The sequence below is a fragment of the Schistocerca nitens genome, chromosome 3 (genome assembly GCF_023898315.1).
Source record: "Schistocerca nitens isolate TAMUIC-IGC-003100 chromosome 3, iqSchNite1.1, whole genome shotgun sequence".
Taxonomy (NCBI): domain Eukaryota; kingdom Metazoa; phylum Arthropoda; class Insecta; order Orthoptera; family Acrididae; genus Schistocerca; species Schistocerca nitens.
In genome coordinates this window covers 403076827-403093136 of record NC_064616.1, presented here as the reverse complement: position 1 = coordinate 403093136, position 16310 = coordinate 403076827, and the positions used below count along the sequence as shown (strand labels likewise).

Genomic DNA, 16310 nt, shown 5'->3' with positions numbered 1-16310 from the left:
ACGTGTCTCTCAAATAGTTCTGAAGACGACATCCTTGCGCCAAACGAGAATATAAACGAACACACAGCTTTACTCAGTCAGTATAGCGCAGTATAAACAGGAACAGTAGTACCTCAAGGTAACATTAGTGCTCAGTGTGCAGTCGCCATAAAGAAGAGCGAAAAATAGACATTCTATAAATGATCGTAATTATCGTCGAGATGATACTGGACTAGACCAGAGTTAAAGACAGATCAGTGCAAATGAACCTTGAACTTTTACCACGCACTATCGTCATATTAAAGTTAGGCGGTGTAATATTTATTTTAATAAATTAGTGTAAACTGTTGCTGACATGTGTTGCTATATATTTTTGTTTCACCGTTGCCTAACCGTATTTGGTTCTGTGAGGATGCCGTATTGCTGCAGCGTGCAAGCAAGCCACCTCATGAAAGTAAGTACTTTAGATGGTACAGAGTTCTCTTCCTGCACCCATTGATGTTTAACACCAAGTATACTTGGTGAACAGAACAACACTAGTTCCATTGAATGTCCCCAATAAGAACTTTACGGATTTAAGATTATGTGACCACGGAGACCATGCTACTGGATCTTCTCGACTCGTCATCCCGCAAATAACGTTTGTGCTAATCACTATCGTATGAGGCGTAAAAAATGGGGCTTTCCCCTGTCTTGCATAACTCACATCCACTGCCTTCCAGCAACGGGTAACGTTCCCCATAGCGCAGGCAGTTTGTCGCATAGAAAACGGTGATAAACAGCATCTATTAATGCGTACGGTAAAGTGAACAGCCCACAATTCCTACCCATATATTGATACTAAAGCGAACCGGATGCCCTGCTTTCACACTCACTCGAGGGTTTGCATCTGTCCGCACACAGTTGTTGCTTTAATTTATCATACCAATCTGTGTGAACTCCACCTCATGCGTCAAGAAAATTCAAGCTGTGTAACTGCATATCTTCAGTGCTCTGCCTTAGAATACATTGGTAGAACTATTATGCGGTTTACTGGTCTTGTAGTCTAAAAACAGTCTCACAGAGGACGAAGTACAGAGAGAGACGCAGGCAATAAGTAATGAACCGGAAGATAACCGCTCAGTTTGGTCCCTTTAACCCACAAAAAACATGTATGTAGTGATGGTTCATGCACAAGTAAACTGTCCCGCACGGCAAGTGTTTATTTGCAGACATACGTTTAAAAAAATGTATGTAGTGATGGTTCATGCACAAGTAACTGTCCCGCACGACAAGTGTTTATTTGCAGACATACTTTTAAGGGGCTTTTTCTTCTAGTTTTGACCACTAGTACTATCTCGTGTAAGAATATAGGACACTTCTCTTTAAACACCCTGCTTAGTATTTGCTTACCATCTTCTGTAGACACACCGAACACAGATGGTTCAGTGGTTGGCACACAGGACTCGCCTTCCGGAGGACGACGGTTCGAATCCGCGTCCGGCCATTCTGATTTAGGTTTTCCGTGGTTTTCCTAAATCGCTCCAGGCAACTGCCGCAAGAGTTCCTTAGAAGGGCACTGTCGATTTATTTCTCCATACTTGAACGTTCCGAGCTCGTGCTCCTTCTCTAATGATCTCGATGACGATGGCACGTTAAATTCTAATCTTCTTCCCATTAATAAGATTTCTCCCCCTTTGAGTACTACGAACTGGCTTGGTCCTGCTAGGAACTATTCAGTCCGGCCACAAAGTTCTTCCAATTTAGAGTACGCAGCTATTTTGACGGTGACGAAGATAGCAGAGAGGCGAGTTGTCGCCTCGGCAGAGGCGCAGAGATGGGCGCGGCGGGCGCCGTTAGTAGTGCAGGTGTGGGCAAGCATTTAACAAGGCGGCACTGCGGATCTTGAGGCTCGTGGCCATCGACCGCGATGGCGCAGCGGCAACGCCGCGGGAGACGCCGGGGTCGATCCCCGGTCACGCCGACCCCGGCGTCGGGACTGCAACTAGCCCTCTCGCGGTACAAGGCCGAGCGCCAGCCTGGAAATCTCCAGGAAGTCACCTCTTGCACATACACACTGGGCCTTCTCACCTTTGACTGGGACGTATTGACTCAGAAATACCCCAGTTCTGGCCGAGACTCTCGGAAGGTTTCCCTCGGCTGTGTAAACAATTTGCGGAAGTAAGTATCCCCTCCTCCCAAATACTGCCAGCTGGGAACAATCCAGCCCAATTTTCAGCTCGGTACCGAGCGAGGTTATTAATATAGCGGCAAGACACGGGACACGCATTCGGCAAGACGGCGGTTCAAGTCGACGTCCGGTCTTCCATCCTTCCCTTTCTTTTTAGCTCGCCTGAAGTTTCTCTGAAGAGACAGCTCCAGACGGATCTCAGACAGTACGTCCTACTATTCAGGACGGGGAATGAACTTTACTAAAATAAATTTTAAAAAAAGGGTCACTTAAATAAAATGCAAGTAAACTTGCCGGTGCTCTGTTATTCTCGCGAATTACAACTGAAATTTACAAGTAACTGTAATCAGTCACTCCTATTAAGCTTACCAGTACGGATACAAGAAGATTATACCTCCTCTGCAAGTGAAAATAAATTATAACTCATAAATACAATCTTTGCTTAGTTCGGTTTATAGAATTTGCGCGTCATGGTAATACCTGAGTTCAATGAAAGATACTGATATTTATACTACTGTTTGTCTATGCAGTCAAACCTTCACATAACTTTGAGCTATGAACTAAAATAGCTTCTTGTCCTCTGCTCCATGAAAATGTCACAAATTTCCCAGGAAACTCTTATGTCTAGTTAATATAAATTAATCCGTTTAACGACTGAAGTATAATCCTCCAAAACTCGTAGTGGGAAGGTCGACTGATTTCACTGTTTACAGTTACTTGCGTATTTCAGTTGAGATTTCTGAGTGTCAGTCACATTCTGACCCTCGACGGGGAAATTATCAAAAAATGATGGGATAGTCAGAATTTTCTGAATGATTTACAAAATAAGTGTGATAATCAGGTTCAAAGTTGGGTTTTTACAAATTTCTTTGGCTTCAGGTTTATTGTGAATTTCTAGACTTTCTTTCATTTAATCTGCTGGCACAGCTAATTCTCTGCGTTTCCGCCTGGCTTCGCATCTTCGTTTTCGTAAAATTTTTCTCGTTTGTCGACAGTTTAATTTAAATTCACGACCTTAAGCTGTTTGAGGAACTTTGCTCTAGCGCCGTCTTCTGGAATTACAGGATTACTGCCGGCCGCGGTGGTCTCGCGGTTCTAGGCGCGCAGTCCGGAACCGTGCTACCGCTACGGTCGCAGGTTCGAATCCTGCCTCGGGCATGGATGTGTGTGATGTCCTTAGGTTAGTTAGGTTTAATTAGTTCTAAGTTCTAGGGGACTTAGGACCACAGCAGTTGAGTCCCATAGTGCTCAGAGCCATTTGAACCATTTGAACAGGATTACTCACGCTAATTTTCCTAGTGTTCATTTCCAGGAAGATAAATAATCGTGTCCTTGATGCATCTTCCTTGTACTTTTGGCTTGTGTTCTCAAACTTTGAAGACAAGTGCAGTCGTTCCCTATTCATCGTCTAATTTTCATTGCTAACTGGCGTCCTCGTGGGTGGTTTTTACAGTCCACGACTTCATAAAGGATAGGAAGTTAGGGCTCAACGTCTTATCGACACCAAGACCATTACATGCTGTGCGCAAGCTCGCAAAAGACAAGCAAGTAGAAGACAATGGGCCTTTACACTGCCAACGGGGCAGATCAGCATACGTGGAGAAACTACGTAAAACCTATACGTGGATGTCTGTGCTCCAAGTTGAACCCCGCTCTTGCCGCATGTGAGTGTACAGCATTAACTACTTGGTCGTCTTTCCTTACCACCACGGAACAGCTAACAAAGCTTGTCTGCTGACATCACTGCCATTTCTCTGTTCACAGTCTGGTTGTTAGTTAGGCTGGTTCCAACAACACAGTTCTTTAATTAGCATGGTCCTTCCTCTCAACTGGAAACTGGTCGTAACGGGGTCGACAGACTGTGGTTCAATTCATGCCACGGTGCGACTCGATCGTTTTGCTGACAGAGTTATGTTAAATTCGGAAATAAAGTCCTTGGAGTAATCGAGAATCGGAACCCATGTTTTTGCATATCTATTCAGAAGTAAGGAGAAATATACCGACGAAGGAAAGTAAAAACACAATGGCATGTGGCCTTCATGTCATGCTTAAATGACAAAAGATGAAGAAATGTAGTGTACGAAACGTATCAGGGACTTAAAGCAAATACATGAACCGTTTAAACAAAGAGCGGTTGAATTCATGATTTTCTGTGTTCTTGATTACAAATTGTAAGCTGCTAGGCAGGGAATTAGAAACTATTTCTGATATTTCTCTCCACGGAGATAACTTTTATTTTCTTATTGCCCTGAATTTAATAAAACGAATTCGTCGTCCAGGCTGTGAAAGCCCAAAGGATGTCTATGGCCGCCGTGTCATCCTTTGCTTTTCGGCGTCACGCTGATGCGGTATGGAGGGCATGTGTTCAGCACACCGCCCGCGCCTTCCCGTGCGCTTTGTAGACTTTCCAGAACGTGGGGCCGCTACTACTCGATTAAGTAGCCCCTAAATTGGCATTACGAGGCTGAGTGCATCTCTTACCAGTCCTTCAACCAACAATAAAGTCCTTGGCAGTACCGGGAATCGAAGCTGAGTCCTCCACATGGCAACCATCTACGCTGATCACTCAGCTACTGAGGCAGACTTGAATTTCATAAATCCTTTGAATAATTTGTTCACTATTCGACATTAATTCATTTGTCAATGCATCAGATTTGTACATAGATTTGATATTTTCATTGAAAATAATACATTTTGTGTATCGCATATCAGTAGTGCGAAATAATACCGTCCGGAACAAGAAATTTCTTCTGAATGTCAAAACAATGTTTTTTGTACTCTATATTTTGAACACACCATTGCTTGCATAAGTTTTCAGTCTAAAATAATAGTTATAGCGGTGGTTAATGAAAAACTGGACTAGTATCCTGCTAGGTCGGTTACACCAAATACTTGGCCAATATCGCTCTGAATAACTTAACGTCATCCCTGGATGTTTTCTGCAACGGAAATGCTCAGTTTCTTCCTCGACAGTCACAATATTTGATATTTCTAGGGTTGATAACTCCATCGAAGAAAATGATGAAGAATTGTTCTAGAATATTTTTTGGTATTCAGTCTTTACGTATACTGTTCTGTGAAGGAGTGGCCATGCAATTGGAAACAGTGAACACAAGAAAGCTGAGATATTTTTGATAATCTCGGTACGGGGCAGGAACTGTTTTACGCGAGCTTATGGTCTCAGGAGAAATTGTATAAACATGAGATGCAGGTTATGCGCATGTTAAAAAAAGAAAAAGCATTTGAATAACACATTGCACCGGGCTGTTGACCCGTTTCTGGAGCAGGTTTGAAGATCTTTGTCTTTCCAGGCACGTAGCTGCTAAGCTTACACGGAGCAGGAGTATACGTTGCACATAATGTGTACCGATGGCAAAGAATTATGACATCACTGCATTGACTTCCGTCTGTTCTTCACATGTCATGCGTTTTAAATATTTACCAACAGCGAAGCTAAAAACAGAAATTTTGATGAAAGAGAAAATTATCTTATTTATTATCCTGTTCGTAGATTAATAATTTAACAACGAATAGTAATAATGAAGAACAGAAAAGTTACATCTAATACAACATCAACACTGTTAAACTATATAAATTACGAAGCCAATGTACTGAAAAAATTAATTAAAATTAATGGTACTCTTTCTGTGAGAGTTGTAAGATTGGTCCTGCCTGGAATAGATACCTTAACCTCAAGAGAAGCCGAACTGTACACTGTATCAGAAACGTTCTAATATTTTGAAATTCGACAACTTTTCGGCCTGGAAAGAAAGCACATCGTGGTTCGTGGCAAGTTCCAACGAGATTAAAAGGTTTTGAACAAAGTAGACACATTTACCAACAACGTGTTTGCCAGACACGCTCTTAAGCTCATGAGATGATCAATGGCAGGTAATTTATCCAGCTTACTATGCACTGGCTGATGTGCCAACCGTAAGTAAGCTTGGTCAACCGACATTCCGTCCTGTTCAGAGATTCCTCCAGACATAACACGGATATTTGCTATTTCTATCTGTAAACAATACTTGTACAGAAATCAAACATTTTCCCCGTAAAATTATGTGGTAGAAACTATTTGATATTCATACATGAAGCACTAATTTACTAATTTTTTAAGGTGACGCAATGTTCCTGTACAATGTGGCAACTTTTTCGTATTTATAAAATATGATATATTCGCGCGTGGTTATCTGTAAGTGATAATTTTAATTCCGTTTGACTGCATATTGCGTGGGAGGAGAAAAGCGTGAGCTTGCACTGTAACAGCAAAAGTAGGTTTTTGCCCTATTTAGTTGTTAAGAGACAAAAATATACAGAAGAAAAGAGAAAAATGAACTCACTGGGTAAAAGAAGGTTGCAATTATAAGAAAGAATCAGAAGAACAACAAACTTTTGAGGAGTATTTTACGAGTTAAGTAAACAGCTCAGTGTCGTCTGACAGGCATCGCGTGTAACTACATGATGTGTGACAAGCAACAGGCAAAGCAGAAAGTTTTTTTCTTTTTTTTTCTCAACGAACAGCGCTAACATCAATATCCACCAGACACGAAACCCGCTCCAGAAGAGGAATAAAGCAACACTTCCTGTTTAAATACCGTCGGCTACAATAGAACACAGCTGACTGACGCCGACCGGGTTCGATTCCCGGCGGGGTCAGGGATTTTCTCTGCCTCGTGATGGCTGGATGTTGTGTGCTGTCCTTAGGTTAGTTAGGTTTAAGTAGTTCTAAGTTCTAGGGGACTGATGACCATAGATGTTAAGTCCCATAGTGCTCAGAGCCATTTGAACCATTTGAACTGACGCCGAGATGGGTATTTGTGACTCATAAATTATCACCACCGCCTTATAGAATGTAGTCGGTTTAGTAATATCTTCAGAAACAGTATACACGCAGAAGCGTGTTTTCTTATTATTACAAGTATCTTACATAGTTCGTAGAAAGTATTTGCGGTTGGTAACATCTTGACATTTCTAGCTCTGCGGAAGGAAAAATCAATATTCTCAAGCCGCTTAACAATAGATATTAGCATGTCTTTGTGTATCTTTGTAGTGAGCGTCAGCCAAACGTCTCGTAAAGCGAATGAATTCACTACAGCAGATGTTGCAAATCACACGAATGTTAAAGAACTATGTAACACTTCATTACGATTGTTCCGGTGATTATGACGCGCTATATCATTAAGCTCTTCCGGTCTGTATTACTTCTGGTCGACGGGACGTGCTGCCGATCGCCTGTATCTGAAAGGAGGCGTGTCGGCTGTATCGATCTGGAGCGCACGTCATTGATACTGGTTTCTGTCTTTGGTACTCTTCGAAGGATCAGAAATCTGTATCGGGAAATCTCATATTTTATAACACATATCTTTGAACGGACGGCAGTTTTGCGGCGCTACAGCGCCACCACGAGTGGAACTTCTAGAAATATCGTACTGAGTATACAGTGGTGTACTGTATTTTATATCGTGCTCCACACAGCATTGCAAACAGGTTGTGCGGATTTAAAGAGGAATTTGGGCGAGACGCTACGATGTTCTAATAAGAATGTTAGTAAATCTAGTAACTGTCATGTAGTTTAGGCAAACACAGGAAATTTTCGAGAGCTATGTTTTGCTCCTAGCTACAGCTCAAATCGAGATTTCCGTTTGATAGGTGAATTCTAAGGCCACAATAACTCACAGTTTTGTCGTTCTCAAAGTTGAAAGAGTTTACGACATACATGAAAGCAGAATAAAAGATCAGTATTTGGTTAATCTAATGAGTAGACTTATATAAAGTAGCGAAGCGAATGTGATATTCGTACAAATAAAAATTTATCGCAATATTCTGCTTCCGCCACTCGAAGAGCAGCGCAGCATTGGAAACAAATGGAGATGGCTGCTGGCGTTTAAAGTCTACGGTTATTGCAACATCAGGCTATATGGCCATTATCTGATGTTTACATGTCGTAAATTTAGTGAGATTGCAAGTTTCTCCGGGACGTCTCACTGTAAACAGTAGAGCGGAAGCCTCCTACTTGAACTAGCGGAGCTTGAAATTGGCATTTACTCACGGAAGGAATGGTGGTCGGCCGTATGGAAATCCACAACGACGTTTTGAAGGACGCGAGAGAGCTTCGCGATGCGCGCGACCGAGAGAAGAATGTTGTCGGCTGCGGCTGCGGCGGTGGACGCGGTCAGCCACGGCGGCCCGCACTGGCGCTCCCGGCCGCCGCCGCGACGCCCGCGCGCCTCCCGAATGCGCCCGACCACCGCCGGAGACGCCCGAGGCCGCACACGCCTCGTTACCCGCAAATTATTGTCGCCACTCTCCACTCACTGCTCGCCACCTAATGCTACAGAAATCAGATCGAGGCTTCCCGTCTCTGCGTCCGCCTCGCCTCTCACCGTAGATGAATATTACAAAAGCCATACTTTGTTACTTCACGTATGCGAATTCGCATGCCTGTCGTTTGATGTCGTGACGGACACTGAAACTAACTTTCCGCCACTGACAAATACTGTTTCTGAAATCGAGAAAATCTTCTCTCACCATGTAACTATAATCTCAAGATAGTCTGAGATTTAGTGAAGTCACAAATTTTCTTAGGCATTGTTAGATCACAGTAAATATAACTAGAAAACAGGATACATAAATACGCCAAGATAGTATAAGACTACTTCGTCGTTATTATGACTTTTTCACTTGGTTAAGCAGTCCGCCTCCGGTAGCTGAGTGGTTGCCAGCACGGTAGCTCAGCGTGTTCGGTCAGAGGGCTGCGTGCTCTCTGTAATAAAAAACTGAGTCAAGGAATCAACGATCAAGTTGAATGGATGTCTTGTGACGTCAGCCCAGACCAAACGCAACGAACTAAAAATGTCAACCCTAAGGGCTCGTGTTTATGCCCGGCTGGGTCGAGATTTTCTCCGCAGAGGGACTGGGTGTTGTGTTGTCTTAATCATCATCATTTCATCCCCATTGACGCGCAAGTCGCCGAAAGACTTGCACCCGGCGAACGGTCTACCCGACGGGAGGCCCTAGTCACACGACATTTTTTACTTTGTTTAGCGAGGTTATCGCTTTTTCACCCTGGAACTATCGCCAATACTGTTTATATACGTATAATTTTGGAGCTGTATCTGTCAGGATTTAAATACAATTGAGCACTGACGCCTACATTAGGAAACGGATCTGGACATACCGATACTTCACCGGACCGCACTCGAAATGCAATGGATAGGCTACCAATTGTTGCCATTGCAAAGGCAAGGCGCTTTACTTGAATAGACTGTGTGATGTGATATTTTTTAAGCACACAATCTAAATTATTTGATGCGTTTTGTATAGACCACTTCTGAGATCAGAGGTGCGTCATTCCCACACCTAATACACACGCTTTTAAACTGGCATACCAGCATGTTAAGGCTTTCTTACTCTGAAAAGGGCAATAAAGATCTGAATCAAAAATTATACTAACAGTACCATTAGGGACGTGACATTTTGAGAAATTACAGATTTTACTTCAGTAATTTTCCCCCCTTCCTGGCGTCAAGGAAGTGATCATGGTATATCTAGCACTAGATACTGCGGCCGTTCCTGTCCCATCTGTAACGACATGGACGTCGACGGGAAGTAAAGCTACAGTGCGGGCAAAATACACTACTGGCCATTAAAATTGCTACACCAAGAAGAAACGCAGATGATAAACGGGTATTCATTGGACAAATATATTATACTAGAACTGACATGTGATTACGTTTTCACGAAATTGGGTGCATAGACCCAGAGAAATCAGTACCTAGAACAACCACCTCTGGCCGTAATAACGGCCTTGATACGCCTGTGGATATTGAGTCAGAGCTTGGATGGCATGTACAGGTACAGCTGCCCATGCAGCTTCAACACGATACCACAGGTCATCAAGAATAGTGACTAGCGTATTGTGACGAGCCAGTTGCTCGGCCACCATTGACCAGACGTTTTCAATTGGTGAGAGATGTGGAGAATGTGCTGGCCGGGGCAGCAGTCGAACATTTTCTATCTCTAGAAAGGACCTGCAACATGCGGTCGTGCATTATCCTGCTGAAATGTTGGGATTCGCAGGGATCGAATGAAGGGTAGAGCCACGGGTTGTAACACATCTGAAATGTAACGTCCACTGTTCAAAGTGCCGTCAATGCGAACGAGAGGTGACCGAGACGTGTAACCAATGGCACCCCTTACCATCACGCCGGATGATACGCCAGTATGGCGATGACGAATACACGCTTCCAATGTCCGTTCACCGCGATGTCGCCAAACGCGGATGCTACCATCATGATGCTGAAAACAGAACCTGGATTCATCCGAATAAATAACGTTTTGCTATTCGTGTACCCAGGTTCGTCGTTGAGTACACCATCGCAGGCGCTCCTGTCTGTGATGCAGCGTCAAGGGTAACCGCAGCCATGGTCTCCGAGCTGATAGTCATTGGATATCGACCAACGCGAGCAGCAATGTCGCGATACGATAAACCGCAATTTCGATAGGCTTTATCAAAGTCGGAAACGTGATGGAACGCATTTCTCCTCCTTACACGAGGCATCACAACAACGTTTCACCAGGCAACCCCGGTCAACTGCTGTTTGTGTATGAGAAATCGGTTGGAAACTTTCCTCATGTCAGCACGTTGTAGGTGTCGCCACTGGCGCCCACCTTGTGTGAATGCTCTGAAAAGCTAATCATTTGCATATCACAGCATCTTCTTCCTGTCTGTTAAATTTCGCGTCTGTAGCACGTTATCTTCGTGGTGTAGCAATTTTAATGGGCAGTGGTGTAAATACACCAAGAAGGAGTTGTGCGACACAAACCAAAGTTGGTAGACGTGTTTCTACACCTGAAACATGATGTCTATTCAAATTTCACGCCAGTAGCATGAGAGTGGCGCTAGTAGTATTGCTATGAAGACACAAATCAGGTTTGCTTCGAATACACGCTGTAACGGTTGTGAGCGTTAGTTACCTTTGAGATTGGATGTGGTGAGATGGTGTTAGTCAAGAGTGGCTGTAAAGCGACAGAGACGCCGTTTTTAATACCTCTCTGAGATTGAACGAGGTCATGTAATGGGGCTATGAGAAACAGGGTGTTCCTTCTGTGATACTGCAGGAAGACTTGGCACGAATGTAGCCTTTGTACATGAATGCTGGCGGCGGTGGTAATGAAAAAGTACGGTCTCAAGAGGACTGGGCTCTCGATGGCCACGTGCCCTACCGAGAGGGAAGACATAGCATTCTGGCGCATCATATTACATCTGCAGCAGCAATTTAAGCAGCCGTTGGCACCACAGTAACACAAAGAGCTAATGGAAATCAGTTACGTCAAGAACAGCTCCAAGCTTGACGCCCTGTAGCGTGCATTCCACTGACCTCAAACTACCGCCATTACCGACTTCAGTGGTGGCAAACGCGAGCTAATCAGAGGGCAGGGTGGAGGTCTGTTGTGTTTTCTGATGAAAGTTGGTTCTGCTCTGCTGTCAGTGATGGCTGAGTGTTGGTCAGAGGGAGGCCAGCTGAGGGCGTGCAACCAACCTATCTGCATGCTAGACACACTGAACCTATACCTGGTGTTACGGTCGGGGGTGCGATTCCGTATGACAGCAGGAACACTTCCGTGGTTATCTCGCGCTCCCTGACTGTAAATTTGTACATCTGTCTGGTGATTCGACCTGTTGTGCTGCCATTCATGAACAGCATTCCACGAGGTGTTTTCCAACAGGATAACTCTCGCTCACATAGCGCTGTTGTAACCCAACATGCTCTACAGATCTGTCTCCGATCGAACAGATATGGTACATCATCGGACGAAAATTCCAGCGTCATCCACAACCAGCATTACCCGTCCCTGTATTAATCGACCAAGTGCGACAGCCATGGAACTCCATCCCACAAACTGACGCCCGACACTTGTACAACACAATGCATGCACGTTTGCATGCTTGCATTCAACATTCTGTGGGTCACACCGATTATTAATTTACCAGCATTTCACATTTGCAATGACTTATCTCGCGTTTACATTAACCTGTGATCTTGCAATGTTAATCACTTAAATATGTTATCTGGACAAATGCATTGCTGAAATATTCATTACTCTACATTAATTACTTTTAGTGTTGCGATTTTTTCCTTCAATGTATTTCCGACACATTGAGATAGGCAACCCATCTTACATCGTTTGCCGCAGATTCGGGTTATGAAAACTGGGCTGCCTATCTTAAGATGCATGAAGTATTTTCCTGGACTGTGTCCCCCCCCCCCCCCCTATTTTTTGTTCGCCCTCGCCCACCTTTCTTCCTTACCATGAAACGCCCCTGCTGTCTACTTTTCAGTGTGTCGTTCATGCTATCTGTCTGTGAATCTCGGTAAACGTGTTCTGTTTTCCTATTTTTCTATTCCTTCATTGACATGTAGGCGGGTAACCAATCTTATATCCACTCAAACAAGTGTGGGAAACCGCTGCGGTACAGGGTCTCTGAAAACTTTAGGATCGCGGTAGAGATCAGAGAAAATCGTACAGTGCATATTGTGAGATGACGAATGAACGGTCGGAAGTGCATATTTCAGGCTGTACTGGGGTCTCGAACGAACAGTTTGTGAGGCACATGTTGGTAAGTTGCTTATGTTTCATAATTACCTGCCTGCCACATCCATGTCCGTGGCGTTACCTTGAGAATATTACACAATCGTATGTGATGATTGTGTTGATAGTGGATTACCATTACCCGTTAGAGCAACATGCAGACGTCCATTTAACGTGTAGCGGAAAGTAGTACCTGAAGAAATAGGCAGAGAGAAAAATTTCGCATAAGACTTCTTCGCCGCTCGAAAAAACTATCGATGTGGACAGAAATTTACGAGAAATAGAACCTTTCATGCCAAGGAGAGCTGGCTAAGGTTGTTCACATACTAAAATCTGGTGTTAGATGATGTTCGATTGAGTGTGGTAAGATTCATCTATAATCAACAGTCGACCTGGCCACGTCGAACAATAGTGTATGGAGAGTACCGATGCAGTAACAATTACATACGTATCATAAACAACGTGTGCAATCAATGTAATCAAATGATTTTGAGTACAAGGCTGTACCGTTCACTGGTTAGGCTTGTTTCATTCATGATGGTGATATGAACTGTCACACTGGCCACGCCTGAATGGATGAAAATGCTTTCGTCACGCTCGGTTCAGATTACTTTCACCAAAACGTGGATTGGAACTGTACTTGATTAAGTAATAGACACTTATGCGCTGCCACCAGTTTGAATGGCGAACGCTACCTGGTGGTAATTTGAGAGGTGCTGTGGCAGTTGTTGTACGTCACTTACGCGAGACAGGGAGGAAGTACTTCCAATGCAACGGTGCACCATCTCACAATGATGTTAAATCCGTAAGCATCAGAACAGCTGATACTCTCATTGTTGTACTAGAAGGTAAGGTATTGTCCCGTTGTCAGCAACACCGCCAGATCTCACACCTACGGATTAATTCCTGTCGTGTTACATGAAATTGTTAGTGATTGAAACACCAGTAGGAACTGACGAGGATCCCAGATGCTTTTCAGATAACATGAATTTTTTATAGAGTGCAGCCCAATTTCATGCGTCATTGTAAAAATAGTATGGTGACTGGTGGTATTCACTTTGAGTAGCTGATGTGAACTGAAGCCAGTAAAAAATCTAAATAGGATCCTAAGGATCTGGGACAACTTACATAAAACTCTGTGTGGCAGAGAGTAGACGCGCACATCTACCGGATGTCCCCGTTTCTGACGCTAGCGCCTACACGATACACTATACTTAGAAGACAGTTTTGCGTCACCGGTAAAGGAAAATATACGTATAGTGCTACATTTTACGTCTATATTCCAGCACGTTGTTATTTCGTTGTCTGCTGTAAAACAGTAATTAAACGGTAGTTTCAGTTGCTCATAGATTTATTACCACTACCGATTACGTCAAATGACTACTGACGATCATTTTCTATGAAAAGCGCTTCTTATATAATTATCATGCTTGTATCGTACCCCCTCTCTCAAATCTTTGTTGACAAAAAACTTTATCTATTCCATATCTTTATCTGCAATCTAGTTACACTCCCATTATTATCCCTCCTAAAACGTAGCACTCACTAACCTGTCTAATTCTAATGCCATGCCCAGACATTGTAAACAGCTGACGATGTGGTTGCGTTTTACACCGCTGGTTTCAGTTATAGCTGCACAATATGGTCTGACAGTTTCCATTTTCGTGCATTCAGAAATTCAACCGCTAGTATCACCACCCACTTCCTGCAGGCTCCCCTTTACTTTGAGAACTGTTATTATCACCACAAAAGTCTATTAGTGTCTGTCCATTAGTGTACGCTGTGACACTTCATCTTACCTAACACCTCATGCTGAGATACGATTCACAAAACGAGATGATTTACGATCTGGAAAATAAATAATACCGTGGTAAGACACCGCTATGGGGTAGGTACTCTGTAGCTCCTGGAGCTATTGGTACAGATAAGACTTACTTCCTGGAAGAAAATGCTGCTGCAGTAATGTATCCGTAGCTCCCGTGCGAAGTGGAATGGGCTTTGGAAAGAAGAGATACGTAAAGCTAATTGAAGACGACTTATTTTAATTTGCGAAGTCTATAGCCTGAATGTGATGATCCGTCTGACATTTACGTTAATAGTGTAGTGAATTTGTAGGAGCTGTTACTTTATAATTTGTATACTGAAGTTACATTTTTTGAAAGCAAATCAATAAAATTACTTCGATTTTACACTACAGATAAATTCGCTTCATTATGAGACTGCGCTTTTCAGCGGAATCCCGAATGACTAGAAATCGATGATAATAATCATAGGCAGAGAACACCCCGCAGATCATTCTGTGCATTTTTATATTTTGTCAAACGTTCATTTTTTCTTCTATAACTCTTTGTTTTCCATTTACTTTAAATATTACTTTCGAGACATCTGTGTTGGAAGACCTAATTACTGCGTTTCCGGCGCAGAGGTCTGAAATCATACTGAAATATTATACTGGGTTCAAGTCGCTTCAGGATGCAACGGATGCATGAAAAAAAGTTGTTAAAGAAGCCTCGGATATTTCTTGCCACGATAATGGCCACATACGTAATTAATGACCGCCTTATTTCGGAGAATACTTCTGGACGTAGCAATAACAAATTTTAACTTTGATCATTGGTGTATGTCAGGGTGTATGCTGCCTCCACATTATTCGTGTAATGTATTTTTTAGATTTTATGCTTTCTTAAGCACTCCTTGATGGTGCTGCACTTTTTTTGTCTCCGTTCAATTTCATCGTGGAAAAAGTTCGCGCTTTGAGGACTTTATCACATGAAAACTGCTGAAATAGATACCTGCAAGCCATAATGTTTAAAATTTCGTAAATAATTGTAGCTTCCAAAGAGAATATTTTTCCCTACGTGAAGAGCAACCCAAGATATTATTCTATGGTTCATTAATAAAAGGAAACGTGAAATATATTTTCTGTCATCTGTGAAGGAACGTATAATTATATTAACACTAACTGAACCTAATCGCCGTATAATAAATGTACTCTGTTTTTATTAAGCTTAAGTTTATATCACGATCCATCCTAAAATACTTCTATTCTATTTTCTGTCGGTATACCACTTTGATCCATGATGGCACATGCACTGCCTGACAAAAAATTGAGAGTACACAGATGGGGGTGAGAAAAAGAGATAAGGTATGTGACGTTATTCCGGTGATTTTAAAATCGAGTCACATTTACAAAGAACTTGCCAATGTGAGCCCCCTTAGCAGTATGACTCTAGGACCGCTCTGTTCTGGATGCATGTTTTGATTCAGTTGGGAAGGGTGCTGTGAAGCCGTTGTACCCTCTCATGAGGCAAGTTGGCCAACAACTGTTGGCTGGTCCTTGATATCCTGGGTACTGGCTCTAGGAAGGAGTAGACGTCCCATCTGGTCTCACACGTGATCTGGGTATTTGGCTGACCATGAGGGTACCTCAACATAACGCAGACAGTTCGTAGAGGCACGTGCCTTGTGTGGAGACGAGCACTGTCCTGTCGACAAATGGCACCAAGACGCAGTCGCGTCATAAGTGACAGCTGAGGACCCAAGATGTCCGTAACATAGCGTTGTGCCG

General features: G+C 43.1%; 1 protein-coding gene across 1 annotated transcript in view; it reads right to left on the bottom strand.

Annotated features, from left to right (window-relative positions):
• The window catches only part of LOC126249251 (titin-like), a 640870-nt gene extending 626558 nt beyond the window's left edge, over positions 1 to 14312 (bottom strand). Inside the window, exons 1-2 of the mRNA XM_049950908.1 lie at positions 14293 to 14312; positions 8199 to 8425 (exon numbers count right to left, since the gene is read on the bottom strand). Coding sequence (XP_049806865.1) covers positions 8199 to 8425; positions 14293 to 14312 — 247 coding nt within the window. The remainder of the gene's footprint in view (positions 1 to 8198; positions 8426 to 14292) is intronic.
• Positions 14313 to 16310: the final 1998 nt, after the last annotated feature.